This window comes from Lampetra fluviatilis, chromosome 20, assembly GCF_964198595.1.
Source record: "Lampetra fluviatilis chromosome 20, kcLamFluv1.1, whole genome shotgun sequence".
Lineage (NCBI taxonomy): Eukaryota > Metazoa > Chordata > Hyperoartia > Petromyzontiformes > Petromyzontidae > Lampetra > Lampetra fluviatilis.
The window spans coordinates 10570145-10591202 of record NC_136294.1 but is presented as its reverse complement, the minus strand read 5'-3'; the positions used below and the strand labels follow the sequence as shown (position 1 = coordinate 10591202).

The window sequence follows — 21058 nt, the reverse complement described above, 5'->3', positions numbered from 1 at the left end:
GGGCCGGTCTTCATAGTTGCTCGCTAACAGCACTTGCCCCAACAGTCTGTTAAGGCTATACGGGGGATCTTTATCTTTGCGCCTGTGTGTGTTTGTCGGTGTGCATATCGTTTCGTTTGTGCATTTGTCTCTAGTTGTGTTTACTACGCTCCAGTCATGGCAACCTGGTTTGAATTCTTGGCCATGGTGCACAGGATCACTGGCACGTGCTATCTGCATCTGTCGTGTGCAAGCCAGTAATAATAATTTACAGCCCTAAGTCAATCCGTTTCCGGATGAAAGACTCCCTCATGTTGTGTTAGTTATTAAGGTTGTTTCACCATACTTCACCACGCTGATCGGCGTGGGTTAGTGAAGGGGGGGGGGGACCGGGGCTGGTTCAGACATCGCTCAGCGCTGATGTTTAACCGTGGCAATGACTCCAACTCATGTCACCGCTTTCATAGTGTAGCGCATAAGCGACTGTACCACGGCGCCCCCATGCATGTGTTTGTCAGTGTGGAAATGTGCCAATACCTAAATCACTCTGAATATACACCCAGCTCATCGTATCTCATGAGCGAAGCACATTTAGCCTAGTTCGTACAGTATTCGGATGAGTTGCCGTCAGGTCTTGCCAGGTGTTGTAGAAGGCGTGGGGTTTTGAGACGGTGGTGAGATTGGCAGCTCTGAGTATCATCCCCCCCCCCCCCCCCGTGTGCGATGGGGCCTCCTCTGGGTGCTCGCGTCTCTTCCCTCGTTACTGCGACTCATTTTAACGGCACTGGCTCAATGCAGGATCCTCTTGAAAAAATTAGCGTTGATTGACGAGTGATTAGTTGCATCACTCCTATCATTATTATTAAAATATACTCGGTTAATTTTCCTCAACTGCCTCACTACTTCCTCTTTTTTTTGTCGTGTGTTGTTCATTCCCCGTTTCTCTCATCGTCGTGGTTTTCTGCCTCCATCTGCCACTCGGAGGAATTTGCGCAGTGTGCTTTTGAAGCATGACGCCCTCCAACCCTTGCGAGTGCACGGCACTCCTGTTGGGGCTGGAGAATGCCTCTTTTATTGGGGACAATCAGTCACGTTTCAAAGGAGGCACTGGGGTTCAGAACACTGCCGAGTTTGCACATTGTTCCGTGATGTGTAATGCCCACAGAGCAGTCCATCTGCCCCGTGTGTTACCGTTTAAAATCTCCACTCCTACTTATTTTTTTGCGAAAATATGAGGATGACATGGAGTCAGTATTTATTAATAGGTTTTTCCCCTTTTTTCTGGCAACAAAACAGGTGTTAAGATGTTAAAACACCAAACTGAAACCTTTTACAAGGAATCATGTCTGCATTAACCACAATGCTTGTGGTCAGAATGCAAACCAAACACATACTCTGATAGTATATGCATTGTCTTTGAGACTGATTGGTCCACACCAGAGACAGCTTTCTTCCAATGAGATCACATCCTCTGGTCTAACACTGTTTGAGACGAGGCTCAAAAGAAAGCTATCTCTGGTGTGGACCAATCAGTCTCAAAGACAATGCATATACTATCAGAGTATGTGTTTGGTTTGCATTCTGACCACAAGCATTGTGGTTAATGCAGACATGATTCCTTGTAAAAGGTTTCAGTTTGGTGTTTTAACATCTTTACACCTGTTTTGTTGCCAGAAAAAAGGGGAAAAACCTATTATCATATTTTGGTACTGGCAAAGGAGGTCCCATGATGTCAGTATTTGTGTTTGCACAACAAATCCAGACAGTGGCTAAATTAATCCTTGTAAATCTCAGGACAGATTCAAACATCGCTTTGTGGTCCTTGAGCCATTGGCCTCGAAATGGCCTATGGGTACCACTCAGGATGGCACGTGCTCATGAGTATTTTCCAGATCTGTGTTATTACTAGATCACAAATATGGTTGATAGCAAGGTCACTGTGGTAGCATTTTATGAGACATTTTTTAAATTAAATATTATATTTGGCCACGTACTTAAAGAGTCCTTTCATTTATGCATGGGGACTAGAGTGTCCGGAGAAAACCCCTAGCTGACATAGGACCCCTTGGAAAGAAACTATATAGATAGGGGATAATCATTATAAATAATTGTAATGTTATTACAATACAATTATGAAATCAGCTCGTGTGTTGCATCGCAGGATTGCGAGTGATGGCAACGGCTAAGGGAAGCTTTAGTCCAGCGGCTTTATCACGGCTGATGATTATGAAAATAATGTCAACTTGTAACGCGACGAACGGCATTCGCTCGCTCTCGTAGAGAGAGAGCGACTCAGAGGTGCGAGGAGGAACCTCCAGACGAGTGGGAAATGCAGCAGCCAAGCGGCGGGCTGGTGACAAATTCCCCCTAAAATCGGATCAACCAGGAGAAGAGCAAACAAAAACCCCACGTGTGTAAGGGGCCAACACCCATATCCCATGAAGATGGAACAGGTGGAGTTCACGTTTGCTCTACCGCCCTTTCCTGGCAAGCCATGGTATTGTAATAATAATAATGCTCATTTGTAACACGCACAATTTTCACTTGCCCGAAGGCAGTGACCCTGAGGCACGGAGCCCAGCTCAAAGATCCGTTCAACCAGCTCGGAGATCCGCTGAACAACCTCGATGTCTAAGGGAAGGGAGTTTCACAACATTTGTGCACGGCGATCCACCACCAACCATTGTCTGCGCAGTGCTGGACTACAGACCACTTGCACAGCCACGAGCGGCCTTGGCCGTTGGTGATGATTGTAATGCGACGCTTTTAACACTGCTTCCTGTGTGTCAACCCAAACAGAGGCCCCCAAGATCACGGTTCCTCGTGAAGAGATCCTGATTGCCAATGGAGACACGTCTGTGCTGGAATGCCAGGCCACTGGTGTGCCTGAGCCTGTCGTCCAGTGGTACAAAGGTGAGCGCGCATATTGTGGCTGAAGAAATTAATACGTTGCGAGAGTGCCAAGTGTGAATCTCTTCATGCATATTATTGTTCCATTGAACATGAGACCTGCCGATCCATTACTCTGTTCACCAATAGGCTCTCCAAGTTATAGGGAAGGCCCATTCCAAGACGATCCTAAATGGTCCTTGTGGAATTATTTAAGTGTATCCTACACAACATTAAACAAACCCACTTGTTTATATCACGGTGTCCAAGTCAAGTTGAAATCAAAGTGTTACCCTGCTCATACAAATATGTTAGAAACCCCGAGCCCTTGGTGGAAATTCCACATTCCCATGATTGGAGACCAGCCCCCTTCACAGCACAACCACTGCTCACTTCCTTCCAAAGTGATACTGGAATTGACCGTGGAGGGTTGTTAGACGGAGTTGACCCCGAACTTGGATTTGAACTCCCTGCTTTCCGATTGTAAATCAACAGCTCGAGGAGAAATCCCATCTGACCAAATATTTATACATTCTCAAGTTATACTATAATAATTAGTGTTACTCTGATATTTTATCAGAAGTTGCCAAAGAACCATTTTTTGGAACTTCATTGACATACTATGCTTAATTGCGAGTGTTTTAGGAAGTAGTTTTGTGATGATGAATACACTCTGCCACAACCTCAAAAGTTATGACACGATTACAAGCCATACCCACCACAAGCAAATGGTATTGCCTCCTTCTAGGTCACCTTAGCCTAAAATGAGTACCCCATGCGAATTGCCCGATGATGCTGGATGTAATTACCAGCGAAACGTCGTACTCAAAAATTGTAAATGCTGTGGATTCACTCTTCAACACACCGGTGGGCTAAAGTAGTGAACTATTTGTCTTTTGTCAACGTGACACATGTTTTACTGTTTGGCCGTGTCGGGTGGTGGAGAGTTACGACACATTTATAAATAACGCGATCTAACCCAAAAACCTTTATTATGAATAATATTGGTCGTGAAAGCCTACGTGTTAAACTACCCCATGCAGCTTGTCAAGGGGGGGCAAAGGTGTTTGGATGTGGTGCTCACCCCACTTGCACCTTCATACTATGTCAGCCTTAATAGGCGCTACTAAACAGCACTTGCCCCAGCAGTCGAATCTGGAAGCAATCTAGGTCCTTTGTCCGGCTATGACTGGATCGACAAACATCTCTGATTGGCTAGGATGGTATCAGAAGATTTTACCCACTCTAAATTTGTACGCGGAAGTTACACGTGAGAAAATATGAATGAATGAAATCGCTCATGTAAATCTTAAGTGGGCAAATTGTCACGGGTAGGCAACAGAAGTGCCTGAAACACTTGTTTTACTCTTTGCCAGTGTCAATCAAGATCTGTTGAGCCTCGGGTTTGTATCACCTTATAATTTACGCCTTCCAAGTCTATGGCTTCGTGTTCCCAAAGTATAAAACGTGCTAGAGCATCGTGCAAAGCTTACATTTTCTCCTGGGAACGTTTACTCACGTTAGCGACATATCTTGGTTAATGCGTGTTATTCTAAATCATCTCACAAACATGCAACAAAAACGGGCAAAGTTGTAAATCTGCTAAATTATATAAACCATTTTGGGGAAAAAATGGCATTCTAAAATTCCTTTCTAACTTCTTTTTCTTGGGATTGCAGCCCGAGATTCTGAGAGGAAAACATGTTTTATTCAAACAAATTACATCCGTGGTCTTGCGTCTGTGCTTGGAAAAATACTACCAAAAGAATGCACATAATATGATTTATCATCTTGTTTTTGTTTAAAAGAAAAAAAATTGCTTAAAATAAACCAAGCACTAAATTATTTGGAGTGCACAACATCCAATAATGTTTCTTCTTCACTATTATTATTATCGTCAGCAAATACTTTACTACTTGTTAAACAGTTATGCCTAGCACTGGATGTTCTACTGTCAGTTGTGGGATGCCGCTTTGTTTGGCAGCAGATAGAGAAATTGCCGTTTCGTCTGACTACTTGTCATTTTAAAAGGAGTATACACTTCAACTTTTGAAAATTAATTGGAAAGTATGATGACCTTATCCTCACAGCCCTTTCTGCGCACAGAAACCAAACATTTCCCCACGGTACTGTCTCTGCAAATGTTCAGTCGACTTCGCAGAGTTCAACTGTGGATAATCTCATAACTTCACTACGCTAGCTGGATCTCGTCTTCCCTATCGTTTACAATTATTAGGCAACGGGACCACCATTAAACTTTTTGTTATCTGTGTATTTTTACTGCTCGTTACAAATCAATGTATTTTCTCATGTTCCTACGCCGGGCTTGTGGGTGATATGTATCGTGTAATTTCCACATTTGTTGTTTATGGACACCGCTGGTGGTTTCTGTGCTTGCTCAGTTTTGATGTTAAGACGATTACCCACGGTACGCATGAAACATTTGGGCCAGCATTGGTCCAACGGTTTCAACCGCACGCCAGCGGTAGCCCAACGTTGCATGTTTACTGGGTTGAATTTAAGTCGATTTGACCGCGCACAGTTTACAAGGAATAATTTTAGTTTGTTTCATATTAGCCTACAATAATGAAGTTACATAAAAAATATATGTATAATTCATGTGTTTTAACGTGGAAACATTTGTAGATGCAAGTATAGTGCAGAAACAATGCATTTGAACGAACACTGGTAAGTATTTTCAAGGTTAAACAGGCAAAGCATGACTATGAGTATTCAACTTTTAACCATGGAAAAATGTATTACCTGACGACCTCCCACGATTGTGCTGCCATCTGAAATTGATACGTAATTTTAACTTAAGTAAACAAAATTAAATCACCCTTTAAGGTTTTTATTACTACGTGCTATCTGCCGGTGGAAAAGTATGTGCTTGTCAATTCACATGCAGTATCCTTACTGTCACATTGACTCAAATGTCCCTGTTTTCAGCCCCCCCCCTGCCCGCCCCAGGTTTAACATATGGCCTCAATCTTTTAAGTCCATCCACATTTCTAACATCTTTCTTCTCTCAGACAGAAAGATTATTGCCCAAAATATCATTATCTCATGTTCTTATTTAATCCATCCTGGACAAAGGCCTCCATATGCCTTTCAGTCATAGCGGTCTAGGCTATGCTTCACCACTAACTTTAGTGATGGCTAGCATACAAACTCAGGTCGCTGGGTTCATAGTGCAGTGTGCTAACCACTCCGCCACCACACCAAAGATAAAGACAAAGGTCCCCCGTATAGCGTAAAAGACTGTTGGGGCAAGTACTGTTAGCGAGCACCTATGAAGGCCAAAATGGCACACAGGGGGGGTGAGTGGCCAGCACCACGCCTGGCCGCCTTTGTCTCCCCAGTAGCGATGTTTACACACCACACCAGGTACTCATTTGAGGCTGAGTCAAGGAGCAATTCAGATATTCATTACCGATGTTGGCCGTGAGCGGGAATCGAACTCGAGTGGCCGGGTCCCATAACGGATCGTGCTAACCGCTACACTACCGCTCACCACCACACCACCACAAAAACACACATTACAGCTTATTATATAAAAAAAATGTTGCATATCCTTTCAGCATCCAGGTAGTTTTTTCCAATTTCACGTAGTACAACAAGAATGTTTGTCCATCCAAGCACCAGCTGAGCAGGGTTTAGCCAGGATATGGTTGGGATGGGCAATCATCATGGATGCAGGTGTTTTTGGCCGTGGCACTATGTGGTGGGCAGCAAAAAAAATCTGTTGTTATAATTTACTTCTATGCTCCCACGTCTTTGATTCCCACCTTCACCAGCCCGAACTGACAAGTGTGGTGAAGTAGAGTGAGATAATAACACCCATGGAGTGTGGAGGCCCTCATCCAATAGTGGAATGATAAAGTGCTGTAGATTATTATTTGCATTATTACCTAGAGGGGGTACAGGGAGGATTCCGATAGCACTTGCCGGTGATGTTGTGCAAGACGGGCAAGAATTGAAATTCGGTTGCCAGGATCATAGTGTAGCACACACAAATACACAACGTGCATAAAAGCATGAACACACGTACAACACAGAGACTTCGCACGCGCACAGTCTAGAAATGAATTCAGTTTCCAAAGAAGCCTTCTGGACGTTGAGCGGAACGTCGGACACACACGGGAGAGCTTTTATGAAAGCCAACAATAAGTCAAGTAAATTTAATTTTGGTTAACACGTGGCACCTTTCTGGCACACATCTGCAACCCAAATTGCCATCGCATCGTTACAGACATACATTTTTTGAAAATAAATTATAGCAAGCTGCTGGTTGTGAGTTCGTCGTTGTATGCAAACATATAGAGATGTGTTCTGAGCTGTGACTTGAACACAGCGATGGAGTCGATTGATGATATAATTGTCGTACATGGTGAATTTTCTGTCTGCGTTGCGTGCGTCCATGTCTCTGCAGGAGACCTGGAGCTGAAGAGCATGCCGTTCCTGGAGATTGACACACGGCATGGCACGCTCACCATCCAGGGCACGCAGGAGCTCGACGCCGGCGACTACACTTGCGAGGCGACCAACGAGGCCGGTGATGCCCGGGCCACGGTCTCCCTGGACGTTGGATGTGAGTGTCCCTCTCTCTCTCTCTCTTGCTCTCTCTTTCTCGCTCTCTCGCTCACTCTTTCTCTCTATCCTGGCTGCTCGCTCCGTCCCGTAGCACACACACATCGACCAACCCAACGCCTACCTCTCATCACGATCCTGTGCCATCAGCGGAAGCTCTTCCCGCGTGACCCTCCCATCAGATGTTATATCCCTTTGTCCGAATGTGGCTCCGGCTCACCGATGTGGTCATCCTCTCTTGCATTTCCCCCCTTCCCAGTGTCCGGCGGGAGGCTCGTTTCGTCCCTTTATAGCAGGGGGCGTACGGTAACGTACGTATGTACGTTGAACTTCTTTTGCACCGTACGTGGTCAACCGTGCTCATCGCAGGTGCGGTGTGGGCCGAGTTGGTCAGGTGGTTCAGGATGGTAATGATGACGGTTTCTGTGGAGTGGAGTGGGTAGAGGGAGTGGGTGCAAATGAAGTTGTTGAGGAGGGAGTGGACAAGACGCTCGAGAACTTTGGAGAGGAAGGGAAGCAGGAAAATGGGACGGTAGTTGGAGATGCAGTTGGCACCGGTGGAGGGTTTCTTCATGAGTGGGGTGATGATGGCCGACTTGAAATTACCAGGAAAGGCACGGGAGGATAGAGAAGAATTGAAAAGGGAGAGTAAGTAGGGAACAATGGAGGGAATGACGGAGGTAAGAAGGCAAGCATAGATAGGGTCAAGGGGTGAAGTGGTGAGATGGTAACGGAGAGTTCCTCCAGAGTCACGGGGGGGAAGTCGATGAGGGCAGGCAGAGGAGGAAGTTGGTGAGGGGCTGAGGAACCATGGGCTGGATCACGTCAACCAGGATTGGAACGCAAAGCCATTTGTGTCCATGCTACGGAGAGACTGACCCTTGCCCGAGTAAGAGGACATTTTAATTACTGGCTGAGGCTCCACCAATGGAGATGAGAGCTACTCTGCTATACTGACTTTTATTTATGAGCATCATATTTCATATTTACCCTTTTAACCTCACAGTGATAATCATCGATGTTAACAGCATCGCATGACCACAATCCATTTATTGATGTCCAATGCTATAACCACCTTAAAATATTTTGCCCAAAGCCAAAAATGACTCCCTGCGTATTAAATTCAGAGTAACATTTGAGCCAACTTTCATTCAAGGAAGAACTCTGCCGAATTGTTTTCAAAGAAAACATTGGCACACAGCGTGGCAAGCTGCCTACTTATGTTTTTAATATATATACACACACACACGAAGATCGATTATGTCAGCTGCGGCTCATTCATTGCTGTTTTTCGTTGTTCCATAGTGCCGCTGACACGGCGTGTCTTAAAATCTGTTTTTGTAAACGATGTGTGGAAGCTGACACAACATTCCTTTCAGCGGGGACACTTTGGCCCATTTACAGTTTTATGAACCTCACGTCCGAGGATAGCGAATGCGCCGCACGAGTACTGTATTCCCTTGGGGCAACCGTTTGGCTGTGCCTACGTGACCCATTCACAAATATGCCCAAACATCTGAAGCCATGTTAACAAAAGCAAGTTGGTCAACATAATGAGCCATCGTCGATCCGATTACTTTATAAAAATCTCCCCACCCCCCCTCCCCCCCATGCCTCACTTGGCTCGCGATGGTGCAGTCGTTCTCACTCCTGGACGTGAGCTCAATTGTACTGCTCCATCTCCACTGCTTCCATCCTCTGGGAGGTGTATTCTTCTTTTCGCTGCCATGCCATTACCGGTCTCATCCCCATTGGCCACCCACTCTTCGAGCGACGTGTCTTACCCAAGTTCCCTTACTTGTTTTCTTGATGGTTAATATGATGTATCCAGTCTGTGTTGGTTCTTCCAAATCATCTTGCCCTCTCGTGGCATAGTTCCAAGCATCCATCTCACCTTGCTTCTTTTCTTACGTTTAGCTCTTATGTAATTTCATTCGTCAGTGTCCATGTAGGTGTATCATCATCGCGAATGTAAAGTGTAGACTATGTTGTTGACCAGATTGTAACGTGGAAGTGTGCTCGACTCAAAATGTTCTCAGCCGAGGGGGGACTCGGTCCAGGAACATTGTGCGGTTGATTAAAATGAGTTCCACTTGGTGGGAGGTTTACAATGGATTGGCTGGTTCTTGCCTTAGTAATGTGGAATGTCCACCACTTGCTCAGAGCTATCAACAAGAATGCTCACCGCCTCGATTAAAAGCAGGATAACAAGATCCCATAACTGGTTCATTTGAGCAGGCGCTACGATGTTTAACTTTAAATATAGGAATTAACAGCTCCATCCCAGGCGTTATTGTGTGATCCTAACTAATTGGCTGTTGCTGGCTTACATAATCCATGCTGTCGACGTGACCGATTCCCTGCTTTGATTGTTTTTGGAATCGTTTTACAAATATTCCAAATGGAAAACAATTTGGTAAAATAATGATCTAGTTCAGCCGGTACATGCTAAGAAACAGTAATCTCGATGACACGCTTAAAACAGACAGGCGTGTGCGCGCGCGTCGTCGATCGGGCAGCGAGCGAGCGAGCACGTTTTTTTTCTCATTTTCATTCCTTTTCGATGTAAAGCGGTGCACCCTGGGTATTTAGAAATTCGCTTGCTCGAGCCGTGGAGCCGTAGCAACAGGCAGCGTCTGTGGCGCGCGCCGCTACACAAAGGGCGCTCTTGTCGGATCCCGCCTCTCGCCTCCGCCAAGGGCAAAAGGAAATGTAATCCCGAATTTTTGAGCCACTGAGATTTGTTCGGGCAAAACGAGACTCTTGGTTTCGCGCTGCCAGAATGTTTGGGTTACTAAAACAACCGCTTGCCGAGCACACAACGCTCTTGGATTCTGCGCAACGTTCTTTTTTACTCCGCGCCCCCCGCCTCACTCCTTCTCTGCACCCGAAAGAATCGTATCTTGGGACTATGGAAATCTTGCCGTCGACTGCCAGGACAGATGGTGCTTCGCTTCAGCACAGGGAAGGGCCATATATTAGTGGCAGATTAAAATACATTTTAAATAATGCGTTGTGGAAGATGGACCCTTTGGAGGCAACGGAGTATCAGTGGGAAGCCCATCGCCTTTAATGACCCTCTTGGGTGGACGCATCAAACCCCGAAGCCATGGCGAATGCTCAGCTTTGCAATAACTGCACTCAGGAGCCAGTCAACTAGTGCTCTGAAACTGAAGAAAACAAACCCCCCGAAATTGTACTTGATGTATTCACGTCTTACTTTTTTGATACATTCCGTTTTATTCGACTCTTGTTTTCTGAGGGCTCTATTACGTTTAACGAATAACTTGTATAACCACCTTGTTGATTGTCCTGTGGAGAAGACTGGGCCTCTACCATGGGAATGCGAAATTCTCAGCACTCGCTCAGGAAGCTCCTTGAGAACCAAGCGCCACCTCGCATTTGTTTTAGGAAGGAAACACGAGGGTTTTTATTTCTTGTCTAATTAATGAGTCTAATCATGTTATTAAATTTCAGTGAGCCACAATCTTGTTATGCAGAAAGGTCCTCCTGTTTAACGTTGCATGCAGAAGGAATTTGAATTTCCCAGAGACAACCCACGCATACGAGGAAATAACCCTGTCAAATACGTACAGAGAAGGCCACAGCCTACACTCTGCTGTACCGATTCCCTTCAGGAACCTCATTGCCCTGCTCATGAGAGTTCCATGCACCTGATGTTTACATCTCCATGTGATGACAATGCGCCTCTGGGCCCTTCTCTCTCTTCGAGAGTGAGCTAATACTGTGCAGCGCAGTTACAGGTTGAGATTATTCTTTACAACGACGATGATTGCATCGACGATATTGACGACATATCATTGATTTGTGGGTCAGGCTATGCAATGATCTGACCAAATTGTGTGTGTGTGTGCGTGGTGAGAACCCCTCCACCACCCCGACGAGGCTAAACAAAAAAAAATGTCACACGCAAGCGATTTCATGAGCCCATGATATGTTTCAGCACACCGGTAAGTTCAAGAAAAAGTTCTCACGAACAAATTTAGCAAGAGACACCAGGACGTGAGATGCGACATGGTAAATCTCACTTTCTTGATTTCCATTCAAGACCTCGATGATGATGTTTGGCGTATTTACACACTAATCGTTGTTTCTATTGCTAAACGCGGTTGTGAGAATGTTGTCCTAGCTTATGTAGATTTACATAGTATCTTATTCCAAGGCACTTTGCAGCAATCATACAATTATGCATAAGATGATGTTGGTTGAGATAGAGAGTGGAGTCGTTATTTAAATTGTTGGTAAAGTTACGGTGTTAGGAGAACTGGCGGGAGTGATTGAAGAGGCGTTGAGGTAGTGATAGGGGTTGGGCTAGTGAGAGGGGGTAAGCCTGGTCAGAGCTGGGGGGCGGGGACAGGGAGTAGCAGTGGGATAGGTGAGGGAGAAGAGATGGAGATGGAAGCAGGTGGGCTGACATGTAACTATTTGCCTTGTCAAACGCTCGTACACTTGATTTAATTTGTCTGCCTGTCGGGTGATGGAGGGTTTCACGACACATACTTGGTTCGATGATTACGTAGCCGAACTCAACAATCAAGTATGAATCATAATATCGGCTACGAAACCCCTGTGTTTAGAACACGACGATGACGACGACGACGATGATGATCAACAGGTCTCAAGGGCGCGCGCTGCATGATGGACTCACATCCCGCTTGTGTGAACCCTACCGGTCTCCTCCCCGAACAGCTGGGCCGGTGTTCTCCCAGGCTCCGTCGGATACCACCGTGGAGATTGGGCTCAACGTGACGCTGCCATGCCTGGCGTTCGGCTACCCGGAGCCACGTGTAACGTGGCAGCGAGCGGACGGTCGCAGCCTGACGTCACGTGACCCGCGGGCGCCGGGCGCCACGTCCCAGCTGCAGGACGGCAGCCTCTACATTGCGGGTGGGCACGAGCGTGTGTGTGCACGTGTGTGTGTGTACGCGTGTGTGTGTGTACGCGTGTGTGCGTGCGTGCGTGTGTGCGTGTGGGGAGCGGTAGTGCAGTGGTTAGCACGCTACACAACGAACCCAGCGACCTGAGTTCGATTCCCGCTTATGGCCAGCACCGGTGACTGTTATCTGAACCGGTGCTGGGCCTCCCCTAGGTCGACTCAGCCTGAAATTAGTACCTGGGGTGGTGTGTAAACATCGCCACTGGGGAGACAAAGGCGGTCGGGCGTGGTGCTGGCCAGCCACCCTCTCGTGTACTCTGCCATCCTTCATAGGTGCTCGCTAACAGCACTTGCCTCAACAGTCTGTTAAGGCTATATGGGGGGGGGATCTTTGTCTTTGTGTGCGTGTGTGTCCGACTATCCGTGTGCGTGCCGACTTGGCCTGTAGCTGAGAACAGAGTGGGCTTGCCGATGACTGGCACCAGTGGAGGGTGGATGTGCGACGCTCAGAACAACAATTAAAGTGCCAGTCGGCTCGAGTTGGCGCAGTGCAGCGAGTTGGTGCAGTGGGCAGCACGGGTGGTGCATCTGCCAGTCATCTCAGTTATTTAACCCACGACACCTATTTTTGTTTTGTGACCTCCTGGCGGCGAGCCTTCGAGACTTCACATGTTCTCAACGTGTACCTAGCCTGGTACACGTGCTGTGATGTTATCCACCACAGCCACGCCAGCCTTCATAGGTTCTTAAGAACAGCACTTGATCTTAAAATCTAATAAGTTGATTCAGAGGTCTTTGTGTTTGTTGGAAGGGCGATAAGCAATCAGCCTCTGATTACTGATTATTTTTTAAGTAACGTAATGTAATCTCTTGAGCGGTATTTAAATGTAATGTAAAATGATCATTTGTATCATTCATTTCTTCATCGTATCCTCTCGATGAATGTCAATTCTTAAATAACGAAGGTCACTAGGCATTTTGCTAGCCACATCAGTCCCTCATGTGCCATGCTAACCTGGACAGGTGCTCACTAACTACACTTACATCAATATGATTTTAAACAGATGGAAACATGCAAAACGGGTGAATTTTTTTTTTTATCTCCTTGGCATATATATGTTGTTCTCCATGGATTTCGTATGTGGTTATAGATACAGTTCACGGGGTTGTATATACAATGTGGTATCTGTGTAGTGTGTCTATTGGTCTTCAGAATACAAAGAAAAACGTGAAACGAAACACAAATCTGGACTAAATCATTCAGAGTAACAAAAAAAACGTATGCAAATCCCCGTGCCTCCGTCACTATTTAGGGGATCATTCATTTCCATACCAACTTTGTGTGTGTGTGTGAATTTGCCTCCGTAGGTTTCCTTTGAGTTCCGACATGTGCGTGCAATTTGAGCTCATTAGAACAGTGATTTCCCATTACCATGCCACTCCTGTGCATTAAAATAGGAATCTGCCAGTGTCTGCATTGTTCCTCCAGGCGAGGCATTCATCAAGCCAATCAAAGGAATGCACCACCACCGGCAGGTGGAAGAAATAAAAACCTCATCGAAAAAATAAGCCCAGTTGCACAAATTATTGAAATGCTGAGTTGGATTATTCATAAATTCGCGCTGTCCTCGGAGTAATGTCTGAGAACCGGGGAACAGCTGCCTTTATCGGACTGACGCAGATGTTAACACCCTCTGAGACTCCTGGAAAGGGTCAGTGTACTCATTTCACAGCGGTGGCACAGTGAATATCTGAACCGGTCCCTGCGCCCCCCGTCACCAAGCAGCATGGTGACGTGTGGTCAAAACAAACCCCAATGACAGATACGGCCTGTGGAGTCCTTCATCCGGCAGTGGATCGACAAAGAACTTTACATTATTATACACGTATAAAGTTACAGCTTTCTAAAATGTACACAACGAATGGATGTTTAAAAAACTAATTTTAAACCTATATTTGACAGTCACCGAAGGAAAGGCAGAACTTGACATTTCAGGCCTTCCGTAGGTAAAGTAAAACAAACCCTGTTCCTACTTTTTTTTAACCAACCTCTTTATCCAGAAGCCCTCTCGTGGCCAGAAGACCACGACATGGGCTTAGAACTGCTAAACATGTGACCATACCTGCAAGAATATAACTAACCTCTTGATGTTTTAATGATAAGCATTCTCTTTCTAGGTCCTCTCTTTAACAAAAATGCATGCTTTTATGGCGCGTGGATTTGGTCAATTACCTCTTGTGAAAATGAGCTCAAGATACTTACTGTATTAGCGGGGCAAGATTACGATGTCGCTTTTAAAGCGTAGGGGTTTGAGGGAAGAGTATTTTACTGCACGAGTGTGTGAGCTGCACTCTAAGAATTATACCGTGGGCCTTTGAATGTAAATTGAAGGTTTTGTGGAAGAGAACATGTGGCGGGAAAGTTGTTGTGATGGGTGTGACACGTGGGCAGGGTGGAGGAGGGCAGGTCATCGAGACGGGCAAGGGAGTGGCCCTATGCTGGGTGGCAGTAGGGCCTTCTTGAGTGTGGCGCCGAAGATGTGGAACCCTCTTCCACCGGCATTCAGATTGGCTCCCAAGCAACGAACAGTTCAGGAAAAACTCTGCGAGACCTCATTTTTTTCCTTTTAGATTTTCCTTGAGTACGTCCTCTTTATTTTGATTTTTGTTTAATGTCTTGATTTTATAGGTAGGACTGTAAAGTATGTCGATGTCCTCTTTAGTGGGTGGCAAGTTTTTACTCAAAAAATGCATGGAATGAACAAATGAATCGAGCAAAGGGACGACCCAGAGGCGGTCGGTGCTGATGAGACTGCGGTAGTATACATTGGAGGTCCGTTTAAGTCTGTAGTGATGGTTATGTGTATGAGCATTAACAACATTGTAAATAGTGAACTGTGTAACTTAAGTCTTGATGATCAAAAAGTATACAAGCCAATGGGCGCATTGGGATCTACGGATGAACTGCGCCTTACACGTGTATTTTTTAATTATTATTAACATTAATAAACAATAAAACAACACTCGGCAGCAATATATACGAGTAGAGCAATATGCACTGGCACAAACTGAAGGTTATTATTAATATGTAACACATTTTCTGTTCTATTACATTTTTTCTCATTTGTTTTAAGCATTCTTAGTTGTCTCATTTGTAAAGATCTTGCCGACATGAAGCGATTAATCCAGACTGAGGAACAAAGGGCCTTTTTGAGATGTCACCGCAACATCTCCTATTAATTATCTTTCACCAAGAGGGATTATTTTGGAAGGAGCGCCGCTACTTGCCAAGCCAAGCGGTTGTACAAAGTGGGTGGGGGGGGGCGGGGTGTTTTGCTGAAGGCAGAGGCTGTGCGGGCAACAAGAACGGCAACAAACGGCTCAAGCCCATCGAGGCAGGGAACGTGGCCCAGGCGGTGAGCACTGGCACCACGGCACAGAGGCAGGGGGCCAGCACCACAGGTGAAGGGGGGGGGGGTGCTATTGCCCCCTAATTGAAAAGTATCAGAGGGATGAACAATATACTGGAGCCCCCCCCCCCCCCCCCATGTTATTGGCTTTATTAAAATACGAGCATTGTGCCAGATGTGAAGTTTTCGTGACTGCAAGGATTCATACTCTTAGGTTTTTTCGGTAAAGTCACGTAGGTAAAAAATAAAATTAAAAGTTAATAAAAGTAATAATGGAAATAAAATAAAATAATACATCACGACGTTTCGGAGGCAACACAAGTCTCCGTCATCAGGTGGGACCGTCACAGCTAAAATTTATTTTATTTCCATTATTACTTTTATTAACTTTTAATTTTATTTTTTACCTACGTGACTTTACCGAAAAAACCTTAGAGTATGAGAATTGTGCCGTTTCACTCTTAGAATGATTTACCGGACATCTGCGGAAAAGAGCTTCATGGCTCATCGGATTCCTCCAGTTTGAGCAAATATTCAGATTCTGATTTAGTACGGGGAAAAATATTTTAAAAGGTTATAAAGGGTCTCCACTCAGTGGAGAAACACCGCGGCCAAGGGGGTGGGTAACTCGTCACCGCATCTCACGCGGGGAGTTGAAGAGTACCTGGTGTGATGTGTAAACATCACCACTCGGGAGACAAAGACGGCTGGGTGTGGCGCTGGCCACCCACCAACTAATGGGCCGTGCTGGCCTTCACAGGCATTCGCTCACAGCACTTGCCCCAAAAGTCTGTTCAGCCTGTACGGTGGATCTTTGTCTTTGGTGGCAGCAGTGGCTTGGAAACACCAGGAATATGCATCCCAATGGTACATCAACACATTAGCCTCACACAAAACCCATTGTGTACGTCTGAGTTCACTTTCTTGAGTGCAGATTTGGGCTCGTATTGGAAACAGCCAAAAAAAAGTCTCAGCATCCGCCTGTGTCCACCTGCACCTGTCATGTGTTGAACCATCAACACATGATTTGGTGGTGCTGTTGCATTGCCAGGGGTGCACAAGCACAAAAAAACTTAAATACTATTTAAGAACGTGTTGACTTTGTTTTATATATGTGTGTGTGTTCCTGACTCTCTGGCATTAGTTAGAAGCATTGAGAGTAACACCGCACCGTCACAGTGAAATTACTTTCAACTGGGCATTCTCATTAACACTGGCAAAAGGAATTGGCCCAATATCCCATTGCAAGACCCACCTGAAAAGTCTTGATACTTAATGATACTTAGGGAGATACGTTTAATTAAATGCTTAGTGTTATCATGATTAGATGGCTTATATATTTGAGTAAATGTGTAATTATTATGAATGCTAAATTAATTATTGCCTTGCGTTTAAATCGTGGTCAGGGGTAAACTCAATCCTCCAGCCTTTTGAGGTCAATAAAATAGGTACCGCTTTGTGGAACGTCAATATTGATCATCCTATGAAGAGACTGGCCATTGCCATAGTAATTTGGAATTTCCACCAGAGGCTCCAAACCACCAACATAGACGATCGCCAACCGGTGCTAGTTTGGCTGTGGAAATGTTAATACATTTTCACCCAGCAGAGGAAAATCATGCATCCCATTGTGCATGAACATGCAAACACACCGCTGGAATTTTCTCTGACAAGTCCAAGACGGGACACCTGGGTGAGCGACAGCATGGCACCACCTGTATGCCTTGCCTGGTATACAGGAGGTCGTGAGTTTGATCTCGATCCGGATCCTGACGCCCGTTGTATATTTCGAGTTTGCATGTCTCTCTCCCCGTGGTTGCGTGGATTTTTCTCCTGGTTCTCCGGTTTTTTCCTCCACATTTAGAATCAGCTTGCACTCAGATTATTTGGCTGCTCTAAATTTCCACGTGATAAGCCACTTCATTGGGCTATCCCGCACCTCCGCTGAGCACGGTAGGCTACGCATGGTGCAAAACGAAGTTCAACATACGTACATTTGTGGCCAGGTCGTTTCTGAAAAAGAGTTATGCAGCTCAGCGGGCCTTACCTGGTAAAGATAAAAAATATATATGTGCGGCAAACTGGCCACCCCGTTGAGAGAACCGTCGTAACCGCTCGCAGCTGCAAGCCCACCCTGAGCCCGCCGTGCCGTGCCGCCACCGTTACAAGGGAGTGGGTCCCTGGGAGCCACTTGATGGGGGCCGCGGGGGCCCCCGCCGCGTCGACGCAGTGGGACCGCTGAGCCCGGCGCATGTACGGGATCCCGGGTGGAAACATCTGGCGATCGGCTAGCCGGGGCCGTTTGGATTACAGTAGCAGCATTCACGGCACAAACTGAGTCGGCAGAAGCACGAATTATTGCGGAGAGAGAAAAAAACGTGTGGTGGTGTTTATAGAGAGAGTTGGGGTGGTTGGGGGAGGGAGGAGAAAAAAAAGCCTAATAAAACGTTCACTGAAAGTTGAGTCAACATCGTTAAACATATGTGTGTGCGCGTGTGTGCAGGTGGTGTAGTGGTTAGCAGCGCACTCTACTATGGGCCCGATGACCGCGGTCCCATTCCCATGCGCGGATATTGGACGTTGGGTGACGTTGGCCTCCGCTAGTTAAACACAACCTGAAATTAATTAATACAAAGTGTGAACATCTGTGCAAACATCACTGGGGAGACAAAGACGGCTGGGCGTGATGCTGCCACGCCACTTCTTTGTGCACTCTAATAGGTGCTCGCTCACGACACTTGCCCCCAACAGTCTCTGTAGGCTACATAGGGGATCTTTATCTTTGTGCGTGTACATTTATGGAGAGCTGGGGCAGTGGTTGGTGCAGAATGTTACGATCCCAATTAATTTGTTTCGGTTTCTGGCCATGATGCACATCAATCTGTGGCAAATTATATTCATCCTGATGTGGGCCTCCCCTAGGTTGACTCATTATATAATGAGGAGTCGGGCGGTGGTGGCCAGCACTGTGGAGGCGAGGGATTGGTGGATCACGCAAAAATGTTGCGAAACTCCCGGGGTGTCGAGGCATCGTACTCTGGCTCCCCATGAGAAAGTGGTACAGCAGTAGTGCGGACAATTACCATCTGTCCCTTCTGTGTGGAATAGAGTGCTGTTGGCACCTCGCACACATGGGTTTGCCCCTGGGACGTCTGGTTTCCTCTCAAGTGCATGAATGCTCATAATTGGCTGAAAGCACCTTAACATATCGAGGATCGCAGAACTTGGGCAAGTGTTGGTCGCGCTGGCTCGTCGCCTGGCTGCCTTCTGACTTGTCTGTTGTTCCTCAGAGATTGTGAGATGCGTTTTGCATGAACGTCGCGATATATAAAACCAAACGTCACCATTAAACATTAGTTTGTGTGTAGCTAACATCAACACGGCGGAGACATAAGCATACCTGTCAACCCATACGGTTTACCTGTATTCTTGAACAGGGAAATTGAATTAAAAAAACGTGTCTATTTTTTTGTGTTTCTCCCTCGTGATGGGACTTTGTAGGATGAACATTGAGATTTATAAGGGGCAAGGGGTGACCAATAAGGTCTGAATTGGCCTGTAACAAGGTCGGGCACTCATAAGGGGTTGACAGGTACGCATAAGTCAATGTTGTAATAACCACACAGTTTGCTTTTGTGCCTTAATAGCAATACTTTTTTCCAACAGTCTTTCTAAATACACTGTATATATACTGTACATACTATATATAGAATGGATGGTGCCTTGGTTTCATGGTGAGCACAATGGCCTTGCAATCCCAAGGTTGCCACTTCGATTCAGAGCAATGGGGCAAGTTTGTTCGAATGCCTTCCCCTCCTCTTCTCGCCTCTGTCCATCTAACAGTGTGAATGGGTTCATCGCAGTTAGTCGATCAGTGGGTACCGCATGCGGTGGGGTAAAGTGTGGGCACTCTCACCTCTTCCAACACCTGGCCAGTGTGCGGTCGAGAAAGCCAAAGTATCCGCAAGAGGGGCTCTTAGAGGGCTTCCTCTCGTGGAGACCCACCTGCAGTGGCATGAGCAAGCAATTTCAGGGCAGCACCGTTACATTTATATGTTTGGATTGCGGTTAAATAATATTTTAAACATAATATAGCAAATGTGCATGAACTGACAACAAATGATATTTCATCCATTATCTTTAATGTTTATATAATAGTAATAATATGTACAGTTGTCAGTCCACTGCTGATGAAGGTCTCCCCACGCTGTGTTTGTTGTGGAGGTTGCTTGACCATACTTCACCATGCTGCTTACTCGACCCATTCAGATCTATCACTCGCCACTGTTGTTAGCTGTGGCTGGGACTCAAATCCGGGTCACTGGGTCCGTAGTGCAGTCCCGTAACCACCGCGGCGCTACCACTCATGTCCTCCCGATTATTTCGTTGCCATTGAAAAAAATAACTGAAAGCTAAATGGGCCTCACTCAAAATAAAGATTTACATGCGGTGCACGGTATTGATATATATATTAACATATCATCCTTTGGAAAAGCGGCCGCCATCATAGGAACGCTGAACTTCCACCTGTTGGTGAGGTGAAGCAATAATGACCGGCACATTAAACGCTTGTGCGAGTGCTGGGTCAACTGACGACTGGGGTATTGGGCAGCGCCAGTGGTCTGTGGAGTGTGGCCTGATGCGGGGTGTCTGTTGGTCACCGTTGCAAAGATGCGAGCGATACCCAGAAGAGCACTTTTGAATAAAGTGTTTTCTGTCACGCTACCCGCTCACTGTGTTCAGTCATCTCAACCAGCTTGCGCGATGCGGAAGCGGACAAGGACACAGCGCAGAATGACATCAGTCGTCCCAAAATATTTTTTTTAGCCGGCGCGTTTATTTATCTTTGTTATGTATGTTGAACTTCTTTCACACCGTACGTAGCCAACCGTGCTAATTGTAGGTACGGAGAAAGGACAACAAACTAAAAACTAATTTTATCTCGTTACGATCACAGCGGGAGAGAGGCGACAAGGCCGGCTGTGTCGGGTGGTGGAGAGTTTCCGATGACGCAGATTTCGCTATAACCCAACAATCAATGGTGAATCGTTCTCCCGTGTTTCACTGCGTGCTTGTGCCGCCACTGTCGTTCACAACTTTGCGTGCAGGTGCCTGGGTGGACGACGAAGGTCTGTACGTGTGCGAGGTGGAGAATCAGTTCGGAAAACTTGAGGCTCAAGCTTACCTCACCATTACGGGCATGGGTGAGTGTGCATGCGCATATACACACCGACACGGTTTGCTTTAGGACCCGCGACGTGGGAGCGTTCTAGACGTGAATATACTTCGCGAC

At 46.1% G+C, this 21058-nt stretch overlaps 1 protein-coding gene across 6 annotated transcripts in view; it reads left to right on the top strand.

Annotated features, from left to right (window-relative positions):
* Positions 1–21058, top strand: part of HMCN1 (hemicentin 1) — a 267719-nt gene that overhangs the window by 108349 nt on the left and 138312 nt on the right. For all 6 annotated transcript variants that reach the window (XR_013637801.1, XM_078865602.1, XM_078865601.1 and 3 more), the window contains exons 15-18: positions 2779–2892; positions 7301–7459; positions 12169–12366; positions 20874–20969. Coding sequence is in view for 5 of the 6 variants with exons in the window: in XM_078865602.1 (XP_078721728.1) it covers positions 2779–2892; positions 7301–7459; positions 12169–12366; positions 20874–20969 (567 nt within the window). In the remaining variant the exon portion in view is untranslated. The remainder of the gene's footprint in view (positions 1–2778; positions 2893–7300; positions 7460–12168; positions 12367–20873; positions 20970–21058) is intronic.